Source organism: Neopsephotus bourkii, unplaced genomic scaffold (genome assembly GCF_033783945.1).
Source record: "Neopsephotus bourkii isolate Nb327-2 ecotype Australia unplaced genomic scaffold, CSIRO-AGI_Nbou_v1 NB_668, whole genome shotgun sequence".
In the NCBI taxonomy this organism is placed as follows: domain Eukaryota; kingdom Metazoa; phylum Chordata; class Aves; order Psittaciformes; family Psittacidae; genus Neopsephotus; species Neopsephotus bourkii.
Genome location: NW_026901167.1, coordinates 1,829,654 through 1,855,935, shown reverse-complemented (window position 1 = coordinate 1,855,935; position 26,282 = coordinate 1,829,654). Strand labels below are relative to the sequence as shown.

The window sequence follows — 26,282 nt, the reverse complement described above, 5'->3', positions numbered from 1 at the left end:
AGCAGAAGCCACAGGACACCTCTATGGACATGGCCAGGCTGTTGAAAGCTTGGTGCACAGTCAAACCTTATCCTACGTCATGACCCCATCACACCTCCCCGCGACCCCTCTGCCCTGGTGGCACAGGGCATGAAGTGCTGTGTGCAAGCAGCGGTTTGCAGCGCTGGGAAAGAGCAGTTCTCACAAAGAGCACCCAAAATCATGATTTACACCAATGAGCTGTCAAACGGGTTGGCAAAGATCAGTGCTGCTGCGTGATGCTCCAGGTATGCGGCTTTTCCTGTTCTCCTGCTCCTCTTACACCAGCATGGGCTTGGTCCTCAGGACTTGGATCAGAGGGGATCACCCCCTTTATCTGACCAGTGATGCTATTCCCAAGCCACATCCTGGCTCCACATAGCTGTCACCTCTGGTCATCTCTGTCTCTCCTACTCTCACCAAGCTCTCAGGGGAGCAAAGTTTTACACAGGTGAGCACCCAAGGCCTGGGATGCGATGCAGGAGACCTCGTTCAGTCACGTTTTGAACATGACTTTGATCCTCCCCTCCTCATGGGAGCCCTGGGACCGGCACTTCTTCCCCTTGCCTCTCCTGAGCCCAGAGGGCACCGGGGAGATCACCCACGGGCTGTGCTGCAGGAGGGAACCAGCCCCAACCTCCCTCTAAACATACTTCTTGCCCTTATTTGTTTTAATACAATGATAAATAATAACCTTGCTTTAGAACCTCGTGTCCCTGGGTGACCGGATGAGTCAGGAGGCTGGTGATACTCTGCAGAGGCTGCAGATGTACCCTGTATCTCCCTGCAGTGGGTTAGGATTCAGTGGGAACTCTGCCAACTTCAGCAGCGCAAGGAAATGAGCTGGGAAACAAGAGACAGGGACTCCTGTGCTGCCCGGGCCTCCGGGCTAGAAGAGCAGCAGCAGCACTTGTGCAGACACAACCCCTTTATGCCAGAAGCCAGCCTGGCAGCGGCTGGAGACCAGGAAACCTTCAGTGTCCAGCCTATGCTCACCTCTGTGACCCTTGAGCAAGCTGCAGAAGCCAGAAAGTAATTCAAGTAATTGAATTGTGGATGGTTTTATGTTAGAAAACCCTGGCGACTGCACTATCCCCCGTGCCAAAGAGCCTCCCCATCCATCAGGGGTTTGATATATAATCTCTTTACTCGCCTGGGTTTGGCTTTTGGGACAACTGGCCCCAGGGCAACGTTGGGAGTGAGGCTGAGAACTTAGCAGCGCAGTCACACAATCACATCAGAGAGATCGTTATAGAATGGTTTGGGTTGGAAGGGACCTCACAGCTCCTCCAGCTCCAACCCCTGCCACGGGCAGGGACCCCTTCCACTGGAGCAGCTTGCTCCAAGCCCCTGTGTCCAACCTGGCCTTGAGCACTGCCAGGGATGGGGCAGCCACAGCTTCTCTGGGCACCCTGTGCCAGCGCCTCAGCACCCTCACAGGGAAGAGCTTCTGCCTAAGAGCTCAGCTCAGCCTCCCCTGTTTAAGTTTAAAGCTATCGCCCCTTGTCTGTCATTACAGTTGCATCCTTAGACCTGCAGCCAGGTTAAAGCCGCCCCCCTGCGCTGCCCAGCTCCGCACTGGGCTGGACGGGGTTGCACCGCGCGCACTGAGCCGCAGGGGGCGCTGGGCCACGCTCGTCTCCACTTCCGCCTCTGCCCGCGGATCCCGCTGTAGCCGCGCTCCTCCCGTGCTCCTCCCACTTCCGCCCGGCACGGGGCGGGGCCGGCGCACCTCTCGCGAGACCGGCGCGGCCCCCGCGCGCGCCCCGCCCGTCGTGCCCGCCGAGGTGGTGGCCGCCCCGCGCCCGCCATGGCCTCCGACAGCGACTTCGAGGAGTTCTACGACGCGCGCGAGGACGTGCACTCGCCCGCCGCGGCCCCCGTACCGTGAGTGCCATCGCCGCTGCTCTCCCCCCCGCCCGGCCCCAGCGCGGCCCGGAGGGACCGCGGCCCCCCCCCCCGTCTCCCCCATCGCCGCGTCCTGTGGGGAGGGAATGGGGTTTTCATCCCTCCCGCCCGGCCCCGCGTCCCCCCGCCGGGCCCCGCGGTTCGGAGCGCGCTGCCGGCGGCCTGGAGCGGGCGGGATGGTGGGGAGCGGGGATGCGGAGAAACGGAGCGGGTCTGGGTGTGCTGGGGAGGGACGCAGTGGCTGTGGGTGAGGTCGCATCCTCGGGCAGGCTGTGTTTGGGGTTAAGGCGAGCGGAGGTGACCCGTAAATACCACCGAATAACAGGTTTTCTGAGGGAAAAAGGAGAGGGCGTGAGCTTCTCCAGCAACAGGCTGCAGCTGTGTGTGGAGCTGCTTCCAGCGTGCTCCCTCCCTTGGTTTTCGTGGTGTTGATCTGATGCTGCCGGTGTTTGTGCAGGCTATGGTTCTGGGCACGGTTTGAACAGCAGTTACCTCAGGTTTTCGGTATCACAACCCTGTTCATGTTGGCCAAATGCGCTCCCTCCTTTTGAATTGTCCATATCTCTCTCTGGCTTTGTGCTGAGCAGGTTGTGGCTTGTATCAGTTCTGTTTTTGTGTTGTCTGGACCAAACCAATCCATTGCTTGACCTTGTTGGGTAAGGAAAACAATAAGATATGGATTGTGGGCTTCATCCATTCGAAGCTTTAATAATTGAATAAGGGCTTGTTTTAATCTGTCAGTGGTCACTGGATGCCTAGAACAAAAGGAAGCCTGGATCTTTCCTTCTCATCTACACATCCTGTACAAAAGCTTTTCTGAACTTAGGTTTTTATGTAGCCTGGTGAAAAGCACATCCCAGAGTATGGCTCTGCAAGCTGTGGGGAGCACATTGACAGTGCTCGTGCTGGAATGAGGTTCTGCTCCCGCTGCTTGCCTTGCCCTGGCACTGCCAGTCAGGAAACTCTCCTGTGAGTAGCTTTAATTCAGAGTCATTGAAAGGAGCTGAAAACTAGGAATAGCAAAAGCTATCCAACAGGTCAAATGGCTGGATCCTGGCAGGATGGGGACGGGAGAAGTCTGGCAAGAAGGGGGAACCAGGCATTCAGTGTGGCCCAACTGCACATCCTAGGTGCTCATGTCCTGACTTTGCAGGTCTCTGCCACATGTGCCTAAGCAGGACTTGGTAATATGAAGTCATTCACTAGAAATTAAAGTGAAAGATGCTTTTAACTTTTCCATTGCTCTTCTATAACCTCTGAGGATACATCAGTGACTCCAGTTAACAGATTTCTGTTGGCCTGAGTCAGGTAAGGGGGTGCCCTTGGGGGGCTTAGTTTGCAATGCAGGTACTGAATCTGGAATTTAGTCTGCTCTTGAATCTGTGCTGACAATGTGGAGAGCATTTTCTCTTAAATAAGCTTTGAGATTCGTTCCGAGCTAATTTCACATCTGCGTTAGGTGCTTCTCAGAAGCAGGGTTGTCAGTTGTTCTTTTGAGACCCAGGCACTTGTAATGGCGTTGTGTTGGGACCCACAAATCAAGTCGAAACATTCTCATGGGAGAAAGAGCAGCTGAAAACAAGTTCATGTTGCCTTCTGCAGCTGGAGGCATTTCCTTGTGTTCTGATGATCGTGAGCAAAACCCCTTGGGAATCCTTTTTGGCAGTATATGCTGCAGCCAGTTTCACAGAGTGGTGTAGATATGTTTGCCCTCATTAAAAATGTGGAGTCTGTAGTTTCCCCGCACCCTGAGTTGCATGTGGGGAAGTTTACTAAGTGCTGATAAATTCAGCTGTGTGTGTAACCTGCTGACTTCTTTGTTGTTGGTTTGTTTTCTTGTCTCCTGCTGTGCAGGAGTGGAGTTTGCAAGTTGGATGTAAGCTCCTAATTCCCATTGTAATCAATAGGTGCTGATGCTTAAGCCCCTCTCTCAAGAAAAGCACTGCATCTGCATGCTCAAGTGCAGATATAACTGGTGTTCTCTAAGAATTAAGTAGCAGACATCACAGAACCCATTACAAAATGTTTCTTGCAGGTAGTAGTGGACTGAGTTTGCTCTCCTGGATCCATGAGGTGAAGTGTGTTTAAACCACATATTTGGAGACCACAGTGTCCCTTCTGGCTAGGCCTGTGTGCTGCTCTTCTATGGTAGATCTTGCCTTTTACATGCAATTCTACTGAAAAGGCACTGGATTTGAGATACTGTGTAGGTCATGAGAAGCATCCTCTAGTACCTTCATCACAGTTCTTGAATTCTGACTTCAGTAGTCCTGTCTGTCTGAAGCTGCTTCCATGCTTTTTTCCTGAAGAATCTAATTTTCCTCTCTGTAGGAAGCTTGGTGGTGTTAAGTTGTGCCCTGTTGACACATGGGACGTGCTTAGTACAACTTTTCTTTCTGTGGGTGTTTCAGGCAACATGCAAAACCGATCTTGGCAGCCGACTGATGGAGTGTAAAGTGTTGGTGATACTGCTGTAGGGACTTGCAGCACTGCAGACGTGTTTCTGAGTTAGCTTCCCAAGGGCAGCCTGAACAGGGCATTGCAGTAGTGAATCCTTGTGGTTTGGAAGGTGTGGGCTGCCACAGAGAGCTGCAGCAAGAGTAATTGTAGCTTCCAGGCCAGCCACAGGTTACAGAGAGAACAAGTCATGTGCAAGTGGAGGGACAGCAGGAAATGCCCTTCCAGGGCTGATGGTTGAACCTGTGTGTGCTGTGCAGTGTGCTGCTGCTCTGTGTACACCTCACACATCCTTCTTGTCAGCATGGTAAGTGTGCATCTCCTGGGACAGGTGGCAGTGTGGTCCTTCGTCTGGCCAAGGCAATCCTGTCACTGGGGCAGGTTTTGAAGGGCTGAATGGTTTATTTGACATATGATAGTTGAAAATGTGAAGCTTGACTCAAATAGGTACTGGGCTGGAACTACCTGATAGTGGGAATGGCAGCTTCCTAGAGTCTGGGCAGGGTGAGGATGAATTGGACAGCTGAATAAATAAATAATAGTTAAAAGAAGTTCTTAATGGGTTTATTTGGCTTGAGCTTGACAGGGCACCAGGTTGTGTTTGTGCAGGTGAAATGGGATTTTACTTTGAGTTTTGTTTAATGTTTGGAGATAACCTTGAGCCCCTCCTCTGTTAAACTGCTGTTAATAGTGTTGTGTAAGAAAACTGAAGTGAGAAGTATTCCATGTGATTGTGGTTTACAAGCTCTATGGTTACCAACTTCTAAATCCTACTATTAACTAAACAGTAATACTAGGCAACAAAATTAAGGTTTTGATGTACGTTTTCTGTGGCATATGTCAGTCTCCATGTTCTGCCTGATAACCCTGGAAAGCTACAGATCTTTCAAAGCAAAATCAAGGTTTGATGGACCTTCATACAAATATTTTCAGACTTTTTTGCCACCATATGTATTCTTTTTTTAAAAAGCAAGCATCTCAGATACTGCATCTGTAAAACCAGTGGCCTTAAAGTAAAACTGGGGACTGAAGAAGGCTGGTAACTTCAGGAAGGAAAGACCATTCCAGAGGGAAGTTCAGTTACAAGAGGCTGCAGTTACAAAACTTACTCTATATCTGTCTTTCTAAATGGAAGAGCACAGAAGCAGCAGCTCATCCTGAATAAGGGTGCGCTGGGGCTCATAAACACGGAGCTCAGATAGTCTCAGCAAGACACTTAACTTACTGGCTTTGTTATGAACTGATCTGAAGGTGATGTTACTGCCAAACACTTGTAGCAGCTTTGCACTGTTTCAAAAGCTTCAGTGATAAAGCTTCACCTTAGCATCAGAGGTGTATGTGTGCAGTACCAAGCTCTCAGCACTGTTACATTCTACACCTGTGAGCTCTGTCACCTCTGTCACTGGAGCAGCCTGGTGTGGAAGGACCCTCAGAAGATCTTGTGGCTCAACCTTTCAGACTCTGTATGTAAGGCCCTGCAGTCAGTGTGACTCAATATTTGAATATCTCATAGAATTCTGCAGATCTCATGGAAAATATAAGTTCAGGATATAGGGAGAGTTGACTGTTCCCTGCTTAGAGTGAGCGGTGACCTGAGGAGCAGTAATTATTTGATACTGTTCCCTTAGGACACCTTGTTCTTTCATGTAATTAGTGACACCAGGGCTTGTGTATGAGTGGATGCAACTGCATATTCCCTGTTTCCCAGGATGTATTTTGGGAAGTAGTGGAAAACTAGTTCCCTCCTGTTAGAATGTAAATACTGATGTTTATTCTGAATGTCATGATAAAAAGCAATACTCACTTGCATGAGTCTGAAGGTCAGAATGGTTGTGATAGTGTTGACTGTGTAGATCAGGGCTCAGGCACTTGGTTTACAAGCCACGAGAGCATTGGTACTTCTGATTTCTGAGGGGTTTGGTTTCTTTGATGTCTATCTACCCTGTGCCTCCCTTTGCATGCCAATTTTAAACTCTTTTTAAACGTGTTCTTGGAATAGCATCAGTTTATTAGGAAAGGGTGATGGAAACAGGATTTGTAGAAGATTCTGCTGGGAAACTTACACGGACTGTGGAAGCTGTGGATCTATGTGTTGTAGACACAGCTGGGTATTCAACTCTTCTTGAGTAAAGGAGTGGTATGAGAAACTTACCCTTTGTTGCTTGTTTGAATTATCAAGTCAACACTTGTAGAGCAAGAATATTTCAGACTGTTTAAGATGAAGCTTACTGTCCAGAGATCTTTTTTCTTTGCAGTCTACCTAAGTCTTGTATTCTCTTTCTAACAGGTCACCATCAAAAGCTGGATCCCATGTAGTAAAGGTGAGTGTCTTAAAATCAATCATATGCTTGTTGCTAAACCCAGTGCTGAGCATTTCTGCCTAAAGTAGATGTGCTATGGGAGACTTAACATCTGCAGATGGGAAATTACAGGCTTTCCTTGTTGTAAGTAGCATTTGTGCTTATGGCTCTTGAAGTTCCTTGAACTTTACCTTTATTTAGGGTATGTTAACATGTCTTGAAGCTAATTTTATTCTGGAATGTATAAGTGCAATTGAATTGACTCAGTTACTAGACTGCACTCTTTGAAGTGGTTTGTGAGTAGTGAGCAAGTCTCTGCAGCACTTGGTTGTTGGTTATTTATATGAAATACTTGACTTTGCTCTCTTCTGTCTTGAAAATAACAAAAACGTTAAGGTTTGTACTTCCAAAGCCTCCCCTCAAGGTTATGTGAAGATAAAACACTATATTTAACTTAATGAGACAGCGCTGCCACGTCCCACGCAGGTACTTGGTATGCTGCATCTGTGCATGGTGACAGTGCAGCTGAGGCTGGCCCACATCTAATAGGTGAGGAGTTGGAACCTTGTATAACAACCAGTGGTTTCCTGGGCTCAGAAGGGACAAAGGTGATGCTGTGCAATACATGTCATAGAGTAAAGAAGGATTGACATTCCATCCTTAAAGGGTTGGGAAATCCTGGTCAAAAGGGTGTTTCTGGTTTGTCAGCAGCACTCTGTTCTGAATCAATCTTTTTCCAGTATCTTAAGGTATCTCATGTGGAACAGCGACTTAGCCCCTATTTCATGTTCTGCTTAATGTCCCTTCAGTGATTAAGTACAACATGTGAAGACCTTTCACAAAATAGCGCCTTATCATTATGATTAAATTCAGTGCAATCAGTGAATTTCAAAGCTAACTTTAATGTCTTCACTGAATTATTGGCTATGGAGTTCCGTATGTTGCTTGTAGGGGGTTTGGGGATGTTTTTAAGTATCTTTTTAAGTCACTTGTTCCAAGCTGAGTTTCTGAAGGTGGAAAAAGGAGTTGCTTCTCTGCTTGGTACAATATCAGATCAGTGAATGTGTGACTAATGGTATCGTTTGTCTTGGAATGAGCAAGAAATATTTTCCCAGTCCAAAGTTTAAGAGGTGTATGAGGTTTGTGTCAACAGAATTAGAAATTAATATAATGGCCTCTGTAGGCACTGATTGCACTAAAGGGTTTGAGTCCTCACACCTCTGAAGGGAGATTTTAGCTCTAAAGCAAAAGAGAACTTGCATTTAAAACAGAGAAACTGTATGGAAGGAGAGGGGGGAGTGAAAAGAGAGGGAGAACTATTCTATTACTGTAGCTCTCTGCATGATAATGCTGTTTCTTGAGGTCAGAACTCCAGGATGGATGTCTGTAAGAGCTCTGTGGTTTTCTCCAAACATAGTATGTCAGTATGATATCAAGATTTTCTTTGATTAGGTGGGTGTCTAAGAAGACTCTAAGGAGAAATTTCTTAGCTCTCTGTCCTAGGCAGTCACTCTGAATCTTGTTTGTAGTCCAGGAAAATAGGGGGAAGTCTTTTAAAATACCTGTTTACTACGGAGATGACGTGTCTTCTATGTATCCGAAGCTGTAGAAGCAGAATTAAATTAATAGCCTAACAAAAATAGCTCATAATGGTAACAGCCAACTTTTGGGGGCTTTAACACTTGAGGACCGCTGACTTCAGCAGCAGAGTTCTGGGCCTGTAAACAGGAAGGAGGAGTAGACCAGCAGTTTTGTTCTCAGCTCAGGGAATGAGCTCATCATAGAATTGCAGCCTGGTTTGGGTTGGAAGGGAGCTTAAAGCCCATCCAGTTCCAACCCCCTGCCGTGGGAGGGACACCTTCCACTAGAGCAGCTTGCTCTAAGCCCCATCCAACCTGGCCTTAAGATGTGAGTTGAGATGTTTGTTTTTTCATAATGTTTCCAGCTTGGTGACTTAATTCTTAGTCAGTTGTAAGTAGTCTTTTTTGTTTGTGGGACAAATACAGGCTTTTATCTGCAGCTTTGGTCCCCAAATAGCCTGTGCAGGATGGTCAAAGAGTGGAACAAGTTCCTCAGAGATCATGTGCAGTCTCCATTCTTGGATATAGTCATAACCTGACTAGACACATTTCTGAGTTGTCTCTGTTTTGAGATGCTTGACATGCCCAAATTGTAACCTAACTCTAATATTCCTGATTCCTAGGACAGCCTGCCTTAACTATGGGGTTTGTGGGGTTTGTTTGTTTAAATTAAACAAGACTTAGAGCTATTAAAAGGGTATTTTCTACATTATTTTGGCACACAAAGTCACCTTTAGCAAACTGTTTTCATTAATTCTTTGTTTGGTGGGATGTGCCAAAGTGTTGATGTTGCTTGCACATCTCAAAACTACAGTTCTTCAACTTGAAGCTGACTTTACAGCAGTACTGTAATATCCTATGAGTGTTGATTATAAAGAATCAACAGTATACTCAGGTTTGAATTTTCATGCAGTTTTTCATCCAAGTGTTGTTGGGTTTTGCTTAAAGTCAGTCATTGCATTTGTTCTGGTGCCGTTTATTCAGATGCTGGAAGGATCTGCATGAAAATGGTGACTAAAATACAGTGTGCACTAGGGCTAATTGTGGAACATGAAGATTCCATGTCAGGACCTCAAAAGCATACCTGTGACCCCCTGGTAGATCTGCCTGACTTAACCTGGAGATTTCTAATAAGGTTTCTATTACATATGGTGATAACACAGTTCCTGCGTGCTTTCCACAAGCTGATAAAGAAATATTTTAATATGGACTTTCCTTGTTGCAGGTGATGGAATGTGTATGTTTCTGTAAGCTTCGTGCTACCTTCAATTTGAGTTTAGTTGAGGTTGAAACCTTTTGAACTGCTCTTTTGTTTAGTAGTGTCCAGGCTTTCTGTGCATGGAGATGTGAAATACTCCCCACCTGGACTGTACGTTGCAGTTCAAACATCTGTGACAGCACAAGGTGTGCAAATGGAGCTGAAGTCTTGTCCTTTATGCTATTTAATGTGTTGTAGCTGTATTTTTTGTTGGGTCTTACTGAAGAACTACCATCATCTTATGTCTTTTTCCCGTAGGATGTGGACAGCAAGACACACAAAACTGGAAATGATACCTTTGTCCAAGAAATGAAACAAGATGATTCAAAAGAGGTTAGTGTTTAACACTGATGCTTTATGCTTCCAGCATCACACTAGAAATATTAAATAATTGAATAATCAGTCTTCATCTTGACATTTACATAGATTAGAATTTGTCCTTAATGTTAGTAAGAATGTTCATCTGAAGAGTAAAAACCAATCTGACTGTTGAGTGCATGCTAGAGGTGGCAGTAGTTTAACAGTGGAATGCTTTGGGTTTGTTTCTTTAGATTATCGACAGTATTATAGAAGAAAGCCAGAAGGCACAACAACTAGATGATGATTCTTTAGATCCTAGAGGAAAAGATCTAACTGTTCCAACTTCAGATGCAAATGCTTGGATTTCTGGAGCAGGTATCATTAATAATATTCCAGAAGTATTAGCTACTCAAATACCATTACAAGAAGACCCTGGAGAACTGGTATATCAGAGTGTGTGCAAGGACAGTGAGTTGGAGTCTGGGAAGCCTTTGTTTGCTTCTGAGAAACAGGAAACTCCTAAACTAACAGAAGTAACAAATGCAACTGACCATAAAATGAATGAAACTGAAGCACAGAAAGAAGCACCCAAAAATGAGGACTTAACAGACAAGAAAGAGGCTAGCACTTTAGAACAAGTGGCTTCAGATTTATCGACCAAAGACCTTTCTACAACAGAAGAAATCCCCCCAGCAAAGCCCCCACGGCAGCTCACTGTAGAACCAGACATAGTTGCCAGCACAAAGAAGCCTGTCCCAGCCCGGCCACCACCTCCGACGAATGTCCCCCCCCCGAGGCCACCCCCACCTGCCCGGCCAGCCCCACCACCACGGAAGAAGAAGAGTGAGCTGGATTTTGAAGTGCAGAAACCTGGCTTAGAAGGCAAGTGTTCTATTTTAGATGGGTTTCGTTATCTGCATGGTTACTATTTTTGTGTTTTGAGTGAAGAATCATTCGATCTTGTGATTTTCGTTTCGTTGATATGTAAATGATAGGGGAAAAAAATAATTCTTCCACAGTCTTAGCTTCTTACAGTGGAGAAATACCCTTTTGCATTCCAACTGTTCCTAATTCATAACACTTCCTACCAAGGTAGCTAATTATAGAATCATGGAATCACGGTATGGTTTGAGTTGGGAGAGACCTCAGAGCTCCTCCAGCTCCAACCCCTGCCATGGGCAGGGACCCCTTCCACTGGAGCAGCTTGCTCCAAGCCCCTGTGTCCAACCTGGCCTTGAGCACTGCCAGGGATGGGGCAGCCACAGCTTCTCTGGGCACCCTGTGCCAGGACCTCAGCACCCTCACAGGGAAGAACTTGTGCCTAAGAGCTCATCTCTATCTCCCCTCTGACAGGCTAAAGTACTCCAAGTAAAACGTGTTCAGTCTTCAGCTGCATAGAAACACAAGTCAGATGTAGCAAAAATGAGTAGTCGTGGGTTAGTTAAAGTAAATTACCTTTAAAAAAAAAAAAAGTCAAACTTCAGAGGACTAGGCATGAAATCATGCCTGTGCCTCCACCTGTGGATGAAACACATAATTGATAAGGCAGATTTGGTGGCATTTGATGTTTAAAATATAATCGCTCTTGTCAGCAAGGGTGTTCAGGGGTGTAAGGGTGTTGTTAGGCCTCTGACATTCTGTAGCCTATGGCATCATTATGCTCTTCTAATGTGATCCTCTTTTCAGTTTCTCGAGAGCACTTCTCAGCTGGTGATCTTCTAACTGCGAGTACAGTGGCAGAGGGAGTGTCCAAAGATTCTCAGCCTTCTTTGGACCTAGCAAGTGCAACTATTGGAGATAAAATAGTCACTGCACAGGTATTGGAAATGGTTCTCAGTTCCAGAACTGTAACATTGGCTACTACTGTGGTGTTACAACAGAGATAACCTGTTCTCTGTCTGCAAAACTTCAGGAAAATGGGAAAGCAGCTGATGGCCAAACAGCAAATGAAGTACTGGGACCACAAAGACCCAGGTCTAATTCTGGAAGAGAGCTCACAGATGAGGTACTAATGCACATGGTCTGTGTGTGGTACATTCTTATGCTCGTTTTTCCAGTCTGTGGAATGAATTGGAGTAGTCTCACATCACTATGCTCTGAACCACTGCCTTCTGTGACCTGGGGTGCACACAGGAGTGCTAGCATGCTGGCTTTGTCCACTTTGTGGGCCCTGAGTCATAGGTGGTATTAGTGTTTGGAAGTGTGAGCTGTAATAGATCTGAAATGCTCTGAGTTTGTGTTTGTTGCTGTGCAAGCACATTGCAAGGTGTCAGTGAGAGGGAACACAGCCGACTTGGTGTTTTGTCACTTATCTAAAAGGGGAAGGAATCAGCAATAGAAGAATGATTTTTCCCAATGTTAAAAAAACAGTTTCTTCAGTTAAAAAATTCCATTAATCTGATGAAGTCATCAGGCTGCTGGCAGTCTTGTGTTTATCTGTGTATAGCTGCTTTAACTAGACTAGTGTTGAACAGATGTGTGTGTTCATGAGATGGTCCAAAAACTCCTTTTCCTTTGTGTAATACTAGTTAGGTCTGAATGCTGTTTTTCTGCAGGTAAAGGTTGTCTTTGACTAAATCAAAACTTCAGCTGTTAGAATATCTAAAGGGAAAAGAGTTCAATCTCTTGTAATTACATAATGTTTGACATTAGCATGGAAGGTGTCAGGCAATGACTGATGTCTCTAACTGCATTTCTGATTTATGGAATTGAAGCTTGTGGTGACATATAATTGTTCATCTCTGTGTAGTGGTTGATAATGTTGGTGCTAACACACTAAATCTCTCCTAACTTAAACTTAGTCCTTGTAAAATAAGTATACAGTGAGCTACAGAATTTCCCATTAGGGTAACTAATTTGTAAGGTCAAATGATTCCGGAATCTAATCAGGTCATCTTGATTTCATATTTTCCATAGGAAATTCTAGCAAGTGTAATGATAAAAAACCTCGATACAGGTGAAGAAATACCCCTGAGTTTGGCAGAAGAGAAGTTGCCAACAGGCATCAATCCTCTGACTTTGCATATCATGAGGAGAACTAAAGAATATGTCAGGTATGAATGATGGTAGCTTTCACCTCTTTGATACTCTTGCTGTCATAGTTTTTGCATAAGTGGAGGCTGCTCTTGTGCCAGAGTCCTGATCCATCTGTCTAATTTGAGTGCTAACTCCCAGCTCTCTCTGAAGTAGGCTGTTTATTGGATTATTTTAACTAAAAGTTGAAGGTATTGCTGGCACTTTGACAGGCAAGTATGTCTGAGAATGCAGCTGAACCGCAGTCAGCACCTGGTGTGCTGCATGCTGTCATTTCTGTACTGAATTAAACACAGCTTATATCCAAGCACTACATGTTTGTGCTGTCACCTTCTGTAGCTTTTTCAGTGTTTAAATTAGTAGACTTTGGTCCTCTGAAGATCTGTTGTAATCAGTATAATGGCTGCTTTGAGGTTTCCCTGTTCTCAACAGAGCTTTAGCCCTTCCAATGTTTAAACCTGAGTCTTTTTGTTAACTTTGATAGAAAAAATACAGTTTCTTAATGATCAGTGAATTGTGGCAGTCTAGATGTTGATTTCAAAGGCCTGGATTTATGTGAATTTATACATCAGACAATCTTTAGGAGTTTTGCATTGCTGAATTATCACTGAAGAGGTTACTTGTGTAGAGCTGTGCTCTTCTGTATATGAACTTCTGTTCAGAGTGAACCACTGTTAATGTATTTGATCTAAGGAAAGCAAGGTTTGAGAACATGGTGGCATGTTACCAGTTCCTAGTACTGTGATGTAATTTGCTCTTAGCTTTCAAAGCATCACAGAAAGTTGAAGTTTGCAGTCTCTGGAAGGGGCTAATATATCTTTGGCCTCTGGAGAGTGAGTACAGTTTTAGTATCGAGATGCTTAAGAATTGTAAGATCTGCTTTATTGATTCACATCACCTCCATGTTTTTCCAGTGTGTTGTGTGAAAGAATAAAGATGGATCCAAAAATGCAGATCCTACTTTACTGATGTTTCATTCACTTCAGATTCGTTCTGATTTCATATTAAACAATCACTTTTGTATTTCCTAGTAACGACGCAGCACAGTCTGATGACGAAGACAAAATGCAGACCCAGCAAACTGACTCTGATGGAGGAAGGTTAAAACAGAAAACGTAAGATGCTGTTTCATGTCCCTACAAAGAAAAGGCAGGCTTTGTTTTTCCAAACTGAAACTCCCCTTCTGACATGTGAATAAGTTAACTTTTAAATACAAGTGATATCCGAATTTACATAAGCCCATTGCTCTGCAGTTGAGCTGAAGGTTACCTGCTCGTTTTGAGAAGCAGTAATGGAACAAGATAATACTGCATTTCAAAAACTGTTGATTCATAATAGCAACAAATGAGGATTTGCCAGTGTTGTGTTGAAAAAGTGCCTTTGCTTTTTAAGGACCCAGCTGAAGAAGTTCCTTGGCAAGTCTGTAAAGCGAGCAAAACATCTTGCTGAGGAGTACGGCGAACGTGCTGTCAATAAAGTGAAGAGCGTTCGAGATGAAGGTAAGTGACACTGATTCTTTTATATAGACATGTATTTCTAATAGGATAATCTCTTTGAGGGCTTCTAGGACTCAAAGCTAGCTGAGGGACAGACACTGCTTATTCTACCACTGTACAGTTGTTGATGTGGCTTTTTAGAGTGAATGCTTGTAGCTTAGGGATTTTGAGACCAGCAGATTACAAGAAATTATTCTTGTCAAGTAATAGTTGAGAGACCTTTTCAGCTAAACCAGTTGAATACTCTCATTTTTCTTGTGCTGTTAGAAATCTGCCTGCATATCAGAATGTAATTTGGGGGGGGGAGTTGTTGCAGCAGAGGTAGAAGTGGGGGTTGTCTTCATTATTTCAATAAAATCAGATTGGTTTTGACAACAGTGCCACTGTTAGAGTTCTCGTGTAGCTTGAGCTGCTGTTAGATTTCCCAACTACAACTGAATTCTCCTCTTACTTCATCAATATTTCCTTCAGATAGACTTCTAGTACTGCAGTAAGCCAAGCTAACCACAGCCTGAGCTGAGTGCCATAGAACTGCTGCACTTTAGCATCTTGCATTGCCACTGGCTGTTTGCCCCAGCTCCTTTGTAATTGTTGCGCTTTGTGGGCAGTTGACCAGGCCATTTCAGCCTCTTCAGTCAGAAGAAACCAATACAGTCATTTTCAGCACACATTAAACTGACAGAAATCACTTAGTGAAGCATCTGCTGAATGCCAGAGGGGTGCAAAGAAAGGGGCAGGACAAAAACGGATAGCAGCTCTTACTTTGAGTGTTCAGTGTCTGGATTCATTGCAACGTCAAATCAGTGTAGATGTATTTTTAGACCTTGACACAACAATACTCTTGTTTTGCTTAAAGAGCTTAAAATTGCCTGGGAAAATTTGCTAATTCAAGACTAATCTGCTACCAAAAAAGTATTGGCAAATGCTTACCAGTAGATAAAATGTGTATGTACTGCTGAATTTGTGTTCCTCTTAGTCTTCCATACAGATCAGGATGATCCCTCTTCCAGTGATGATGAAGGGATGCCATATACGAGACCTGTTAAGTTCAAAGCAGCACATGGCTTCAAGGGACCTTATGATTTTGAACAGATTAAAGTTGTTCAGGATCTCAGTGGAGAGCACATGGTAAGTCTCAAATTTCATCTGTGTTTTTACTGAATCTCTTCACCCTGAGATTCAACTTTTAGTTTCCATCTACTTGATGACCTCCAGAAATGACTGTCAGGTTTTTTTGATCTTGATGAACAATTTCATTCTGGAAAATAGTATTCTGGCAAGAAATTAAGTTTTGGCTGGTTTGATCACATTTTCAGGGAAACAAGAATCTGTAGATACTCAGGATTCAGGGATTCTCCAGAGCTTTTCCTTGAAGAGTTTTGGTATGAGTGATACTCGTAGTTTTGGGTCCTTCAGTTCCAAATTTAGGTTGAAATAAGCAGTGTTCTACTACCAACTGTCTGGCACCAGTTGGAACAGTCCCCCAGCTCCAGGTGTTAACGCTGAGGACAATGACAGCAGCCAGGTTGGTGACCAGAGCTTTCAAGCTTGTCACCCATAACTGAAGTTTCCAGTCCTATGGGTAATCTATCTGTGTTAGTTTCTGTCATGCCAGTATTTGTTTTCTTAAAACCTAGAAAATTCATCAAAAATACCCCAAAATGACCCTAGGTTGGTGGTTTGATGCCTAATAACTCTCCATTATAACAGGAAGAAATGGAATACTACTTGTGTGGTACTGTGCTCTGTTGACTGATGACTCTTCAGACTTTGCAATGGAAGAATTGTTTTCTTCACAGGCCTTGCAAAATCCTTGTGCCAGTCCTGAATGTAACAAATAGCTGTAATGCTCATTTTGGCTGTCAGAATTGATGCAACCAAGCACAATTCTGCTCAGAAAAATAGTGTTAGCACAGCTTGTGCTAACTTCAAGTGCAGCCACAAATACTTGCCAGTTCTACCAAGCAAACAGCGGGTTGTAAGTCACTTGGAGCCCTGGCTGGCTCTCACCCACTGTGCTGGTTTTAATGTAGAACACTGTGGTCATCTGCCCTGGGGCTGTTCCTTTCAAACTCTTCTTGCACAGTCACCAGCCTTAGCAACCGTTTTCCAGTGTTTTCATCTACAGTTTACTTTACTTGTAGTATCTTGTATATGTCTTTAATCTCATCTAGTGTTCTAGAAAGGCATTTTGGTATGGAAAAAGGCACTTGAGGTTAATAACCTCTCTGTTTTGACAGGGTGCTGTCTGGACAATGAAGTTTTCACACTGTGGTCGATTACTCGCATCTGCAGGACAGGACAACGTAGTAAGAATATGGGTTTTAAAGAATGCTTTTGACTATTTCAACAACATGCGGATGAAGTACAATACAGAAGGTATCCTTCATGTATCGCTGGAGCTCTAAACCTCTAGAAATAGTAGGGGTTTGGGAACTTAAAGTTGATCATGTTTTTTCTGCCTGTGTTCTAGGCCGTGTCTCCCCCTCTCCATCTCAAGAGAGTCTGAATTCTTCCAAGTCTGATACTGATGCAGGGGTATGTGCATTACATACGTGTTCTGTAAAGCCAGATCTTCGCTGTTGCTTTATCCAAACACACATTAAAGAGTTCTTGGCTTGTCTTTTTGAGGCAAACTCTTTTATCAATAGACACCTCCAGTCAATTTCAAGATGTTTCACAGCCCATCGTGTTGAAGTTTATTGGGGTTGTTTATTAGTGCAGGGTTACTTTAAAGTCATAAGAATTGGTCTTCACATTATTACTGCGCCTGTACTTCTGGTAAGCAGTAACTGCCTGTTGTTAACTTTCCAGCTGACATTTTTTGTAATGTTTCTGTCCATTTCTCTGATAGATTTGCAGTGGAGTTGATGAAGACCCAGATGATAAAAATGCCCCGTTTCGGCAAAGACCATTTTGCAAATACAAAGGACATACAGCAGATCTTCTTGATCTTTCCTGGTCTAAAGTAAGGCACCTTAATACAGACTATGCAGATCTTTTGTTTTTATTGTTTTCCTGTATTAATTGCCATTGGAACCATACAGCTAAACAACATGAAACAGTCATTGAAGTTAAGAGGAAAGGTTTGTAGAGGCAACATGTATGCTGCCTGAAATAGTCAAAGTGGACGCGTTCTAAAGTTGCTGAATAGATTATCTTAAAATTAGAGAATTGCCTCGTGCTCAGCTTTCTAACTGTTTCACATAAAACTTTCTCACTTAATTCCCCTCATTGGAATACAGTTGTAATTTGAAGAACACACTCTGGCTCTCTGGCTGAAGGATCTTGGGCAGGAGGGACTCTCACCCCTTCTCTGAAGCCTGTCATGCTTTTTCTTCTCTGAATACTTTAACTACTTTCCAAGTGTTCATTTCCATTGAGATTCTTCCAGAAAATCTTCTGTGAGCATCAGTGTAGGGATCCTAAGGAAAGCAATCAGTAACATTTTATCTGAAAGCATAAAATGTTGAATTTCATGGCAAGGGGGAAGTTGGTGAGGTTTTACCGATCAGATTGCTTTTGTATTTCCTGTTACTTGTATCTGTTAGTAACCATGGAATGCTCTTGTTTCACAGAATTACTTCTTGCTTTCTTCTTCTATGGATAAAACTGTCAGATTATGGCACATATCAAGAAGAGAATGTCTCTGCTGTTTCCAGCACATAGACTTTGTCACTGCTATAGCATTCCATCCAAGGGTAAGTGCAATTGGCCTTTTTCTTCTCAAAAGGCAGAATTTGTGAGAGTCCTCCCCTGTGTGTGTAATCTTGTAAAGCATCTGTAATGGATGAAACTCCATTTACTAGTAGTTTTTATATTGTCCTTTCAGTCTTAAACATTCTAATCAACTCCTCTGAGAGCTCCTGTGTGGGAGATTCTGGAGAGAAGCTGTTTGGCAATGGGGTGGGAAGGCTTTAAGGAAGGCAGGCATACTTGAAGTGCAAGCAGAGGTTAACGTAGTGTCTCCTCTCAGGATGACAGGTACTTCTTAAGTGGTTCATTGGATGGAAAGCTCCGGCTCTGGAACATTCCCGACAAGAAGGTGGCATTATGGAATGAAGTAGATGGGCAGACAAAATTGATTACAGCAGCCAACTTCTGTCAGAATGGCAAATACGCAGTCATAGGCACATACGATGGGAGATGCATCTTCTATGACACTGAGGTAAAACCTTTTGGAGACTGCATTTTTTAATGTTAAATAACCAACAGATTTCAAATGCTTATTGAAATATCAAGGAACAAGCATTTTAAAACTTGTTTTCACAATTATTTCAAATACCTTTTCAGCACTTGAAGTACCATACACAAATACACGTGCGCTCTACCAGGGGCCGAAACAGAGTTGGAAGGAAAATTACTGGCATTGAACCCTTGCCTGGAGAAAATAAGGTACAGACTTCCAGGGAAGCTTTAGCTCAATTCTGAAGTCTGGTATTTATATTTAATGCTTAAGAAGTTTGTGTTAAGTCTTGCTTGTAGTCACTGACTTAAATCTTTTAACGCTACTAAAGACTAAGAAGTCTTTTAACACTACTAAAATGAGCACTGCTCTTTGCTGATTTAGGCTAATACAATACTAAGCAGTGTTAAAGTACATTCTTTTCTTTTTAAGTAACATTATGTTCTGATTAATGTAAATGTGAAAAATCTTTACAGATGGCTTTCAGTGAAAATGTCTTTGGCATAAGTAATCTCTCAAATTTAATACTCATTTGGGAATATATTTCATACAGAAGCTGAAAAGATGCTGAAAGCTCAGAAGCTGTTATCCAAACAAGTGTATTTCAGAATCAGTCATTCTGTTTAGCTTCAGTTTAAACTGAAGTCTTGTGAAAGGCTCAATTTCTCATCAAAGAACATGCTGTTGAATGTTAAACTCACAACCTGTAGCTGGAGAGTTTCTCTCTTGTATATAAAGTTTCAGGGGTGATGTGCAATCAACAGCTGGGTCTATCAGAGTAGCAGATCACCAGCTGCTATCACCTGTATTGTACTCTGATCAATGTCAGAGAAGCTACTGAATCCCTAAAACATGCAGAAGATTCAGAACTCAGTAGTGCCTTTGGGTTTGCCTCAGATGTGTGTTGGCATGTTAGATGGTGTAATAAAACACAGCTGAGCATGAACTCTTCTGAAAACAAGCAGGAAGAACTGTAATGTGATGGTGGTCCATGACTTGCTCCAACTTTGTTGCATAAAGGTCAGATAAGTGAGGCTCAGTATTTAACTGCTACTCTTCTATTCCCTTTTCCTAGCAGCATCTTGAGGCTTGCTGCTAACCTACAGTCTGCTCTGCTTTTAAAGTACCTTGAAAGGGCTCATCAGCTCAATGCCCTTACGCATTTTGACAACCCTTTTCATAGGCTTCTCTGTTCCTTACAAGTACATTTAAGCTTCTGATCTGAAACATATGAATAGGAAGCATGCTGGCGTGGACTAAGAAAAGCCCAGTTCGTGTATGTAGCAGATAATGGTCTCTGTTTTGTGCTTCACGAGTGATAGGTTACAGCCCACCAGGAATTTACCTCACTAGAAAGCTGCTCTGCTGCATTATTGGGGAATGTGCTCCAAAATAGCCTTTGCAAATTGATGCCTGTTCTTTGGGCACATGTTTTACTTCAGTAAAGAGTAGCTGTTCTGGTTCAGACCAAGCAGGATGATCTTGACAGTGAACTTGTGTTCTGTCCATTGACAGAAAATGGGAGAGAAAACCGTCATTGCCTAATCTTTCTGCTTCTTTGGGGCTATTCTTTGTGTGTGTCACTTTTTTGATTCAGAAGAACTGAATTCTGACTCTGAATGAACTTCTTGGGCATGCCTGTGGTTTCCACTCCTAAATTTTATCTCTTTTCCAGATACTAGTGACATCAAATGATTCCAGGATCAGATTGTATGACCTGAGAGATCTGTCTTTGTCTATGAAATACAAAGGTTATGTCAACAGCAGCAGCCAAATCAAAGCTAGCTTTAGGTAAGACAATACAACAATGGAGTTGTTGGGTTTGGGAAATGCTGTGGCTGAAGTACAGAGGCTTTTGCTTAATCTGTTTACCTTGGTATGAAACTGAGCCTCTGAAACGTCACTTGGCTCAGAGTACAAAGGTGACTGAAGGCTGTGGTCAGGAATGACAGAGCTGCTGCTGTAAATGCAGGAACTCTCCTAAAACTGATGGGGTTGGGACACTGCATCATTCCTTTCCTCCATGATAAACAGGTTTCGCTTCCTTAGTTTTGTCAGGTATTGCTGCAGATGTGTGGGTCACCCAAGTGCTACCCAAGGCTGTTGGTCACTCCCCATGCATCATCACTCTCAAGAAACAGCCTGCAGATCTGAGTGGGAGTTCTTTTCTCTTTTTCTATGCAAGCCCAAGATGCTTTCCTGAGTTTGAGTCTATTGCTGTGACTGCCATGGGAGTACCGGGGTTTAAAGTAGTAAAACAGGGGGAGTAGAGGGAGAAGAATGTTTGTTCTATTCTCTTTTTGAGCCTTGCAGAAGCCAAAGGGGAAAAATACTTGTGCGTCTGTTTAACCTGGCTGTTTGAACAGAGGGGGGCAGCAGTGCTTAAGGAATAATGCCAACTTTAATCTTGGTGGCCTTTGAAAGCATCTTTGAAGCTTACCCATTATTTCCCAGGATGGCTGAGGTTGGATGGGACCTCTTGTCCAGCCCCCTTCTCAAGATTAACTTCCAAAATTGAGTTGTTTCTGCTGAGAGAGCTGTAGCACAGTTGTTGTAGAGTTTAGCTATGGGGCATACTCACATGGTAGGTAAATCCGAAGTACATTTGCAGGGGTGGTTCTGTCTCTGTCAGTGTGTGTTATACGGTCATTTAGTTACAATCTTGTTGAATATCTCTCTTCTTCCACCTGTGTGGATTCTTTTGCCCATGACTGTTGGTAGCAGTTCCTATTGCACAGTCTGGTGCTCACACAGGTTCCAGACTCGAGATACAAATTGCCCTTCAAGAAGATGACATTTTCATGTTGCTCTTCTGTGCCAGAAGCTGCAGGGGAACAGCTTCTGTGTGCTCTTCATGAGAACTGCCTTTTCCTCCCAGCAGGAGAGCCTCAGGGCACTTGCATGCACACACATTTAAGTGGCTTTTCATATTTTCATATTTTTTTGAGTTGCAGTCACTAAAATAAAGCATCAGTTTGAATGGGGACCTTGGCCTTGATCACACTTGTAAAGCTGCACGTCATCTGGAGAGCTGCTGTAGTGGGTGCTTGAACAGCTAGGAAAAGTAATGGGTTTCCTTCTTTGACTCTTTAGCCATGACTTTACCTACATTGTGAGTGGTTCAGAAGATAAATACGTTTATATCTGGAGTACTTACCATGACTTGAGCAAGTTCACTTCTGTAAGGAGAGACCGTAATGACTTCTGGGAAGGCATTAAAGGTAAGAAGCAATCTTTGATTTGTGTTTTATGAAAGCTCTCCCGATTTCAAAAATGAAGTCTTTTTATATTCTCCTTTCCATTTGCTCAGCGGTGCTGTTCATTTAGTTTGAACAGATTGTCAGGAAGATGCATTGGAATTGGGGGGGTTCAGTAAGTGACCTCTCAGAAAACCTTGTCCACAAGAAACTCTGCAGATGCATGCTAGGGATGGCAAGAGACAGAGCAGCCAAGAACATGTCCACTTACAGTGAGAGAACTTCAGTCAGGTTCTGCCAGGAAAACTGAGTAAGAGCAGTAAGAACATTGTGCTGGCAGAGCTTGCTTGTGTAAGTGTAAAGACTGATCCTTAGGTCCTTTATGGGAAAGTGACTGAAAACAGTGCAAAAAAGGAGCAACTCATCTGCACACAAACACACAAGTTTTGGGGCTGTGTTTGTATTAAACATGTTTCAGAGCCCTTACCGGTTACTTTGGGGCTTTTATTACCAGTTAATAGAGGAACTTCTGAGCTCCCCAAGCTTATAAACCAGTGACAGTTTCTGAATGATGAGCTTACCTGGTGCCAGCAGCACTGAGATCCCTGGATAGTTACTGAAATGGATGCCTGCTGTTCTTGTATAACACTTCCTTGCAGCCAGGTAACCAAAGTTGGGTTTTCTTTCTGAAGCTCACAATGCAGTGGTCACATCAGCCATTTTTGCTCCCAATCCTGGTTTGATGGTGGCACTGGAAACTTCAGAGAAGCAAGAAGCTGAAAGTAAGGGAGAAGATTCTGAAACGTCAGACACCATACCCTCTGGTAGGTGTTTGAGACAAGCTCTGCCTGATGCCATGGCATGAGGAGGAAAGGATTATTAAATCGGGGAGGGTGGTTCTTGAGAAGAAAAGTCCTTGCACTGACATGGATCCACATTCCTACCTTAGCAGTTAATCATTTTGATAACTGCTGTATTCTTAAAACCTGCGAGGATGTGAAGTGAGGAGCACAGCTGTTGTCCTCTGTACTTTAGGATTCTTTCTGCATTTGAGCTGCTAGGAAGTTGAGTTCTACCAGCATAGAACCCCAGACTGATTTGGGTTGGAAGGGACCTTAAAGCTCCTCCAGCTCCAACCCCTGCCACAGGCAGGGACCCCTTCCACTGGAGCAGCTTGCTCCAAGCCCCTGTGTCCAACCTGGCCTTGAGCACTGCCAGGGATGGGGCAGCCACAGCTTCTCTGGGCACCCTGTGCCAGCACCTCAGCACCCTCACAGGGAAGAGCTTCTGCCTAAGAGCTCAGCTCAGTCTCCCCTCGGGCAGGTTCAAGCCATTCCCCTTGCCCTGTCCCTACATCCCTTGTCCCAAGCCCCTCTCCAGGTTCCCTGCAGCCCCTTTAGGCACTGGAGCTGCTCTAAGGTCTCCCCTTCAGGAGCGTTCTCTTCTCCAGGCTGACCCAGCCCAGCTCTCTCAGCCTGGCTTCAGCCCTCTAACATAAGTTCCCCTTCCAAGAGGTGCAGATGTTCCTTGAAGCATTGGCTGGATAACAGGAATGTGATAAAGGAGGGGAGGTGTCACAGCGAGAGCTTTGCTTTTAACGAGAGCTTGATCTTTTAACACATTTTTGTGGATGAGCTAACAGTTCATTCTCTTTCCTCCTTAAGGAGCTTTGAAGACAGATCACACGGAAGTGCTTTTATCAGCTGACTTCACCGGAGCAATCAAAGTCTTCATTAACAAAAAGAAATACCTATCTTAGTTGTTCTGCAGCTGACAGCACAAAGCTATGGTACTGTGGGATTCACCCCCAGAAATAATGCGGGCAGAGTATCTAATATAATAGTGTTACAGGCTGAGTTCTTTGTAAATCTTTCTTTTAAGGCTGCTCAAATACTGGATCCTGGGAAAGCAGCATCTGCCTTTAACACCTGGGCTGTAGAATAGAGAGGAATGGCTAAGAATAGTTCTGCCAGACATCAGTCTCTAAACGTTCTATGAGCAGCTGTTCTGCACTGGCCTTGTGAGGCTGCATGCTTTTCTGCACAGGAGCACACGTGTCTTGGATACATGCAGTCATTTGAACAGGTATCAAAAGGATTCTGGTGGTGCCAGTGGCCACTAGATGTCAGGGATGGGAAGGGAAGGCCGGGGGAAGGCTCTGGTCTGCTGTTTGCACAAGATTCCATTGGATGGGATGTTGAATCTAGTTGCTGTTGTTGCCAGGTTTAAGTTCTGGGAGTTTGTGATGGGTCAGCAACGCGTGTAAATGTTTATAACTCTCTCAACTTCAGGACGTGGAAAACCTCTTTTTTTTGTTGTCTTTTAATTGTCGTGGACTTTGGGTTCCTTTCTTATCTCTGATTTTTTTGCACACTGGAGCACAATACTTGTGTAAAGAATTCTCTCATTCCTTCTTCACGGGCACCAGGATATAGTCACCTTCCAGGTAAAACTGAGCTGCATTAGAAAGTTCTTCTATTTTACAAGTATGTAAAATAAACTGTTTACATCTTTTAAGCATTGTAGCTTAAAGTTTTAAGTTGTTCTCGTTTGTTTTGTGCCACTGATTTTTGAAAGTCTTTGTAAATATTCATATAAAACACCTATGAAGTAACATTCTGGGCATTGGGTCCCACGCAATGTTATTGATGGTCGAGTGGTTCAGAACAGATGTATCATTAAACTTGGTCACACACTTGAAAACTGTTGCTTCTTTTCCATTTTGATGCATAAATTTGCTTTTTGTGTGAGTGGTTTTGACCCGTTTTTCGGATCATTGACGTTGCATGCACTGGTTAACTCCTGAATCCTGCTTTTCCTGATCTTGGCCCTTCTTGAGTGATAGTTTTCTTCCTGAAGCCATGGGGAATGGAGCACTGCGAGTGGATGTGTAAGGAGGAGGCTCCTAAAGTGTACAAAGATTCCTTCCCATGTGGTTCTGGGCAACCTGCTTGCCCTGCTCATTGCAGGGAGGTTGGATTAGATCAGCTTTGAAGGTTGCTTCCAACCCAAATCAGTCTGTGAGTGGAAGAATGAAGGCAGGGAGGAGCAGTGTCGGAGGAGCGACCCGAATCAAGAAGACCATCCCAATATGAGTTACGCTTCTTGTTGGATTTATTGCACAGGCTCACCTAATTTATACCACTGGTGATGGTTTACGTGACAGCTGTACATCTTTCATTGGCTGCATAAACCTGTCCACGCGCCTGTCTATACATTGCTATTGGCTAAGCTAAGTCTTACACACATATCTCTGCAACAGCAGGGTGCATGCGTTGCGACAAGCGGTGCATTCCTTGTGGCCAGCAAGCTCCTGTTTCAATGTTCTGCTTACATTTCTTCGACTCCAGGCCTCCTTGCTCAGCTGAGTCAGAGTTCAAGGCTGTCTCACTCGGCTCTAATCCTGGGTTGTGCAGGCCCTCATGAGAATAACCACTGCCCCACAGAGCAGGAAATGAGTCTTGCTCCTCTTTTAAGGTTTTCTTTTTAATCAGGTGAATTTGAGCAGCTCTTTGTGTAAAACTGTCTTAAATGTGAAAGGCTGCTTGTTGCAAGAGGAGCAGCATCAGCCAGCATCAGCCAGCATCAGCAGTACATACTGATGTATAAAGCGATTTTCAGTTGACACACTTGGAGTAAGCTTGACTCAGGTTTGAAAGTACCTGTATAGATGAGATGGGTTAAACTCACTCCAGATTTTAGTGGAGCTCAAACTAATGACAAATGGACAGAAGTGAGGAGATGGCACAAGACAACACATGGTTTGTGATTCCAACCATGAGTTTCTGTATCAGGTTATCTATGTGGAGACTGACTGTGATTCCTGTGAGCTCATCCAAGCCATTTCTGGAGTTTGCTGCAGCTGCTCTATATATTAAGTGACAAATGCAAGGTAAGAAGTTGCTTTGTGCAGTGCAAACACCATCACTTCACTTACAGTTTATTTAATGTCTGGGCCTAAAGCCAGCAGTTCAAGAAGATGAATGCTGCATAACTTCTCTTTTCTTAAGCTAAAAAGGGTTGGGTATTTCGCAGAATCATCACAGAGGGGTTTGGGTTGAAGGAACCTTAAAGCTCATCCAATCCAACCCCTTGCCATGGGCAGGGGCACCATGCACTGGACCAGGTTGCTTGGTGTTTAGAACAGTGCTGGGTGTCTGAGCACACCAGAAGTGCTGGGAGGCTGCAAGGTTTCGTTGAGCACTGATGTCTGCCCACATCACCCATGTACACACCATGACCATTGCCGTGATGGGAGGCACGAGCTGCATAAAAGCATTACTGGAGGAGTTCCTCACTTGTGGGCCTGGAATTGCCTGGTCTTGGCTTTGTTATCAGGAGAGGTATAGATAAGGGTGCAGGCATGAGTATAAGGCCACATCTGAGGCACTTGAAATCCATTAAAGCATTACAGCTGTATCCATATCCCACAGGAATTCTAAAGCTGGGACACTGCAGGTATAATGGCATTTATAACCCTCTGCCTTCTCAGCTGGAAAGCGTGTCTGGATCTGGGTTACTGACCCCGTGGGTCAGTGCAGGAATGCTG

General features: G+C 44.0%; 1 protein-coding gene across 1 annotated transcript; it reads left to right on the top strand.

Moving 5' to 3' along the window:
• Positions 1-1,756: 1,756 nt before the first annotated feature.
• WDR44 (WD repeat domain 44) lies at positions 1,757-24,436 on the top strand. Its single transcript, XM_061353242.1, has 20 exons — positions 1,757-1,905; positions 6,671-6,704; positions 9,780-9,854; positions 10,073-10,703; positions 11,508-11,638; positions 11,734-11,826; positions 12,738-12,874; positions 13,886-13,969; positions 14,247-14,353; positions 15,327-15,478; positions 16,591-16,729; positions 16,824-16,888; positions 17,205-17,318; positions 17,929-18,051; positions 18,327-18,518; positions 18,644-18,745; positions 20,212-20,327; positions 21,630-21,757; positions 22,426-22,557; positions 23,398-24,436. The coding sequence occupies exons 1-20, from the start codon at positions 1,829-1,831 to the stop codon at positions 23,490-23,492; spliced, it is 2,727 nt and encodes a 908-aa protein (XP_061209226.1). The 5' UTR covers positions 1,757-1,828; the 3' UTR covers positions 23,493-24,436.
• Positions 24,437-26,282: the final 1,846 nt, after the last annotated feature.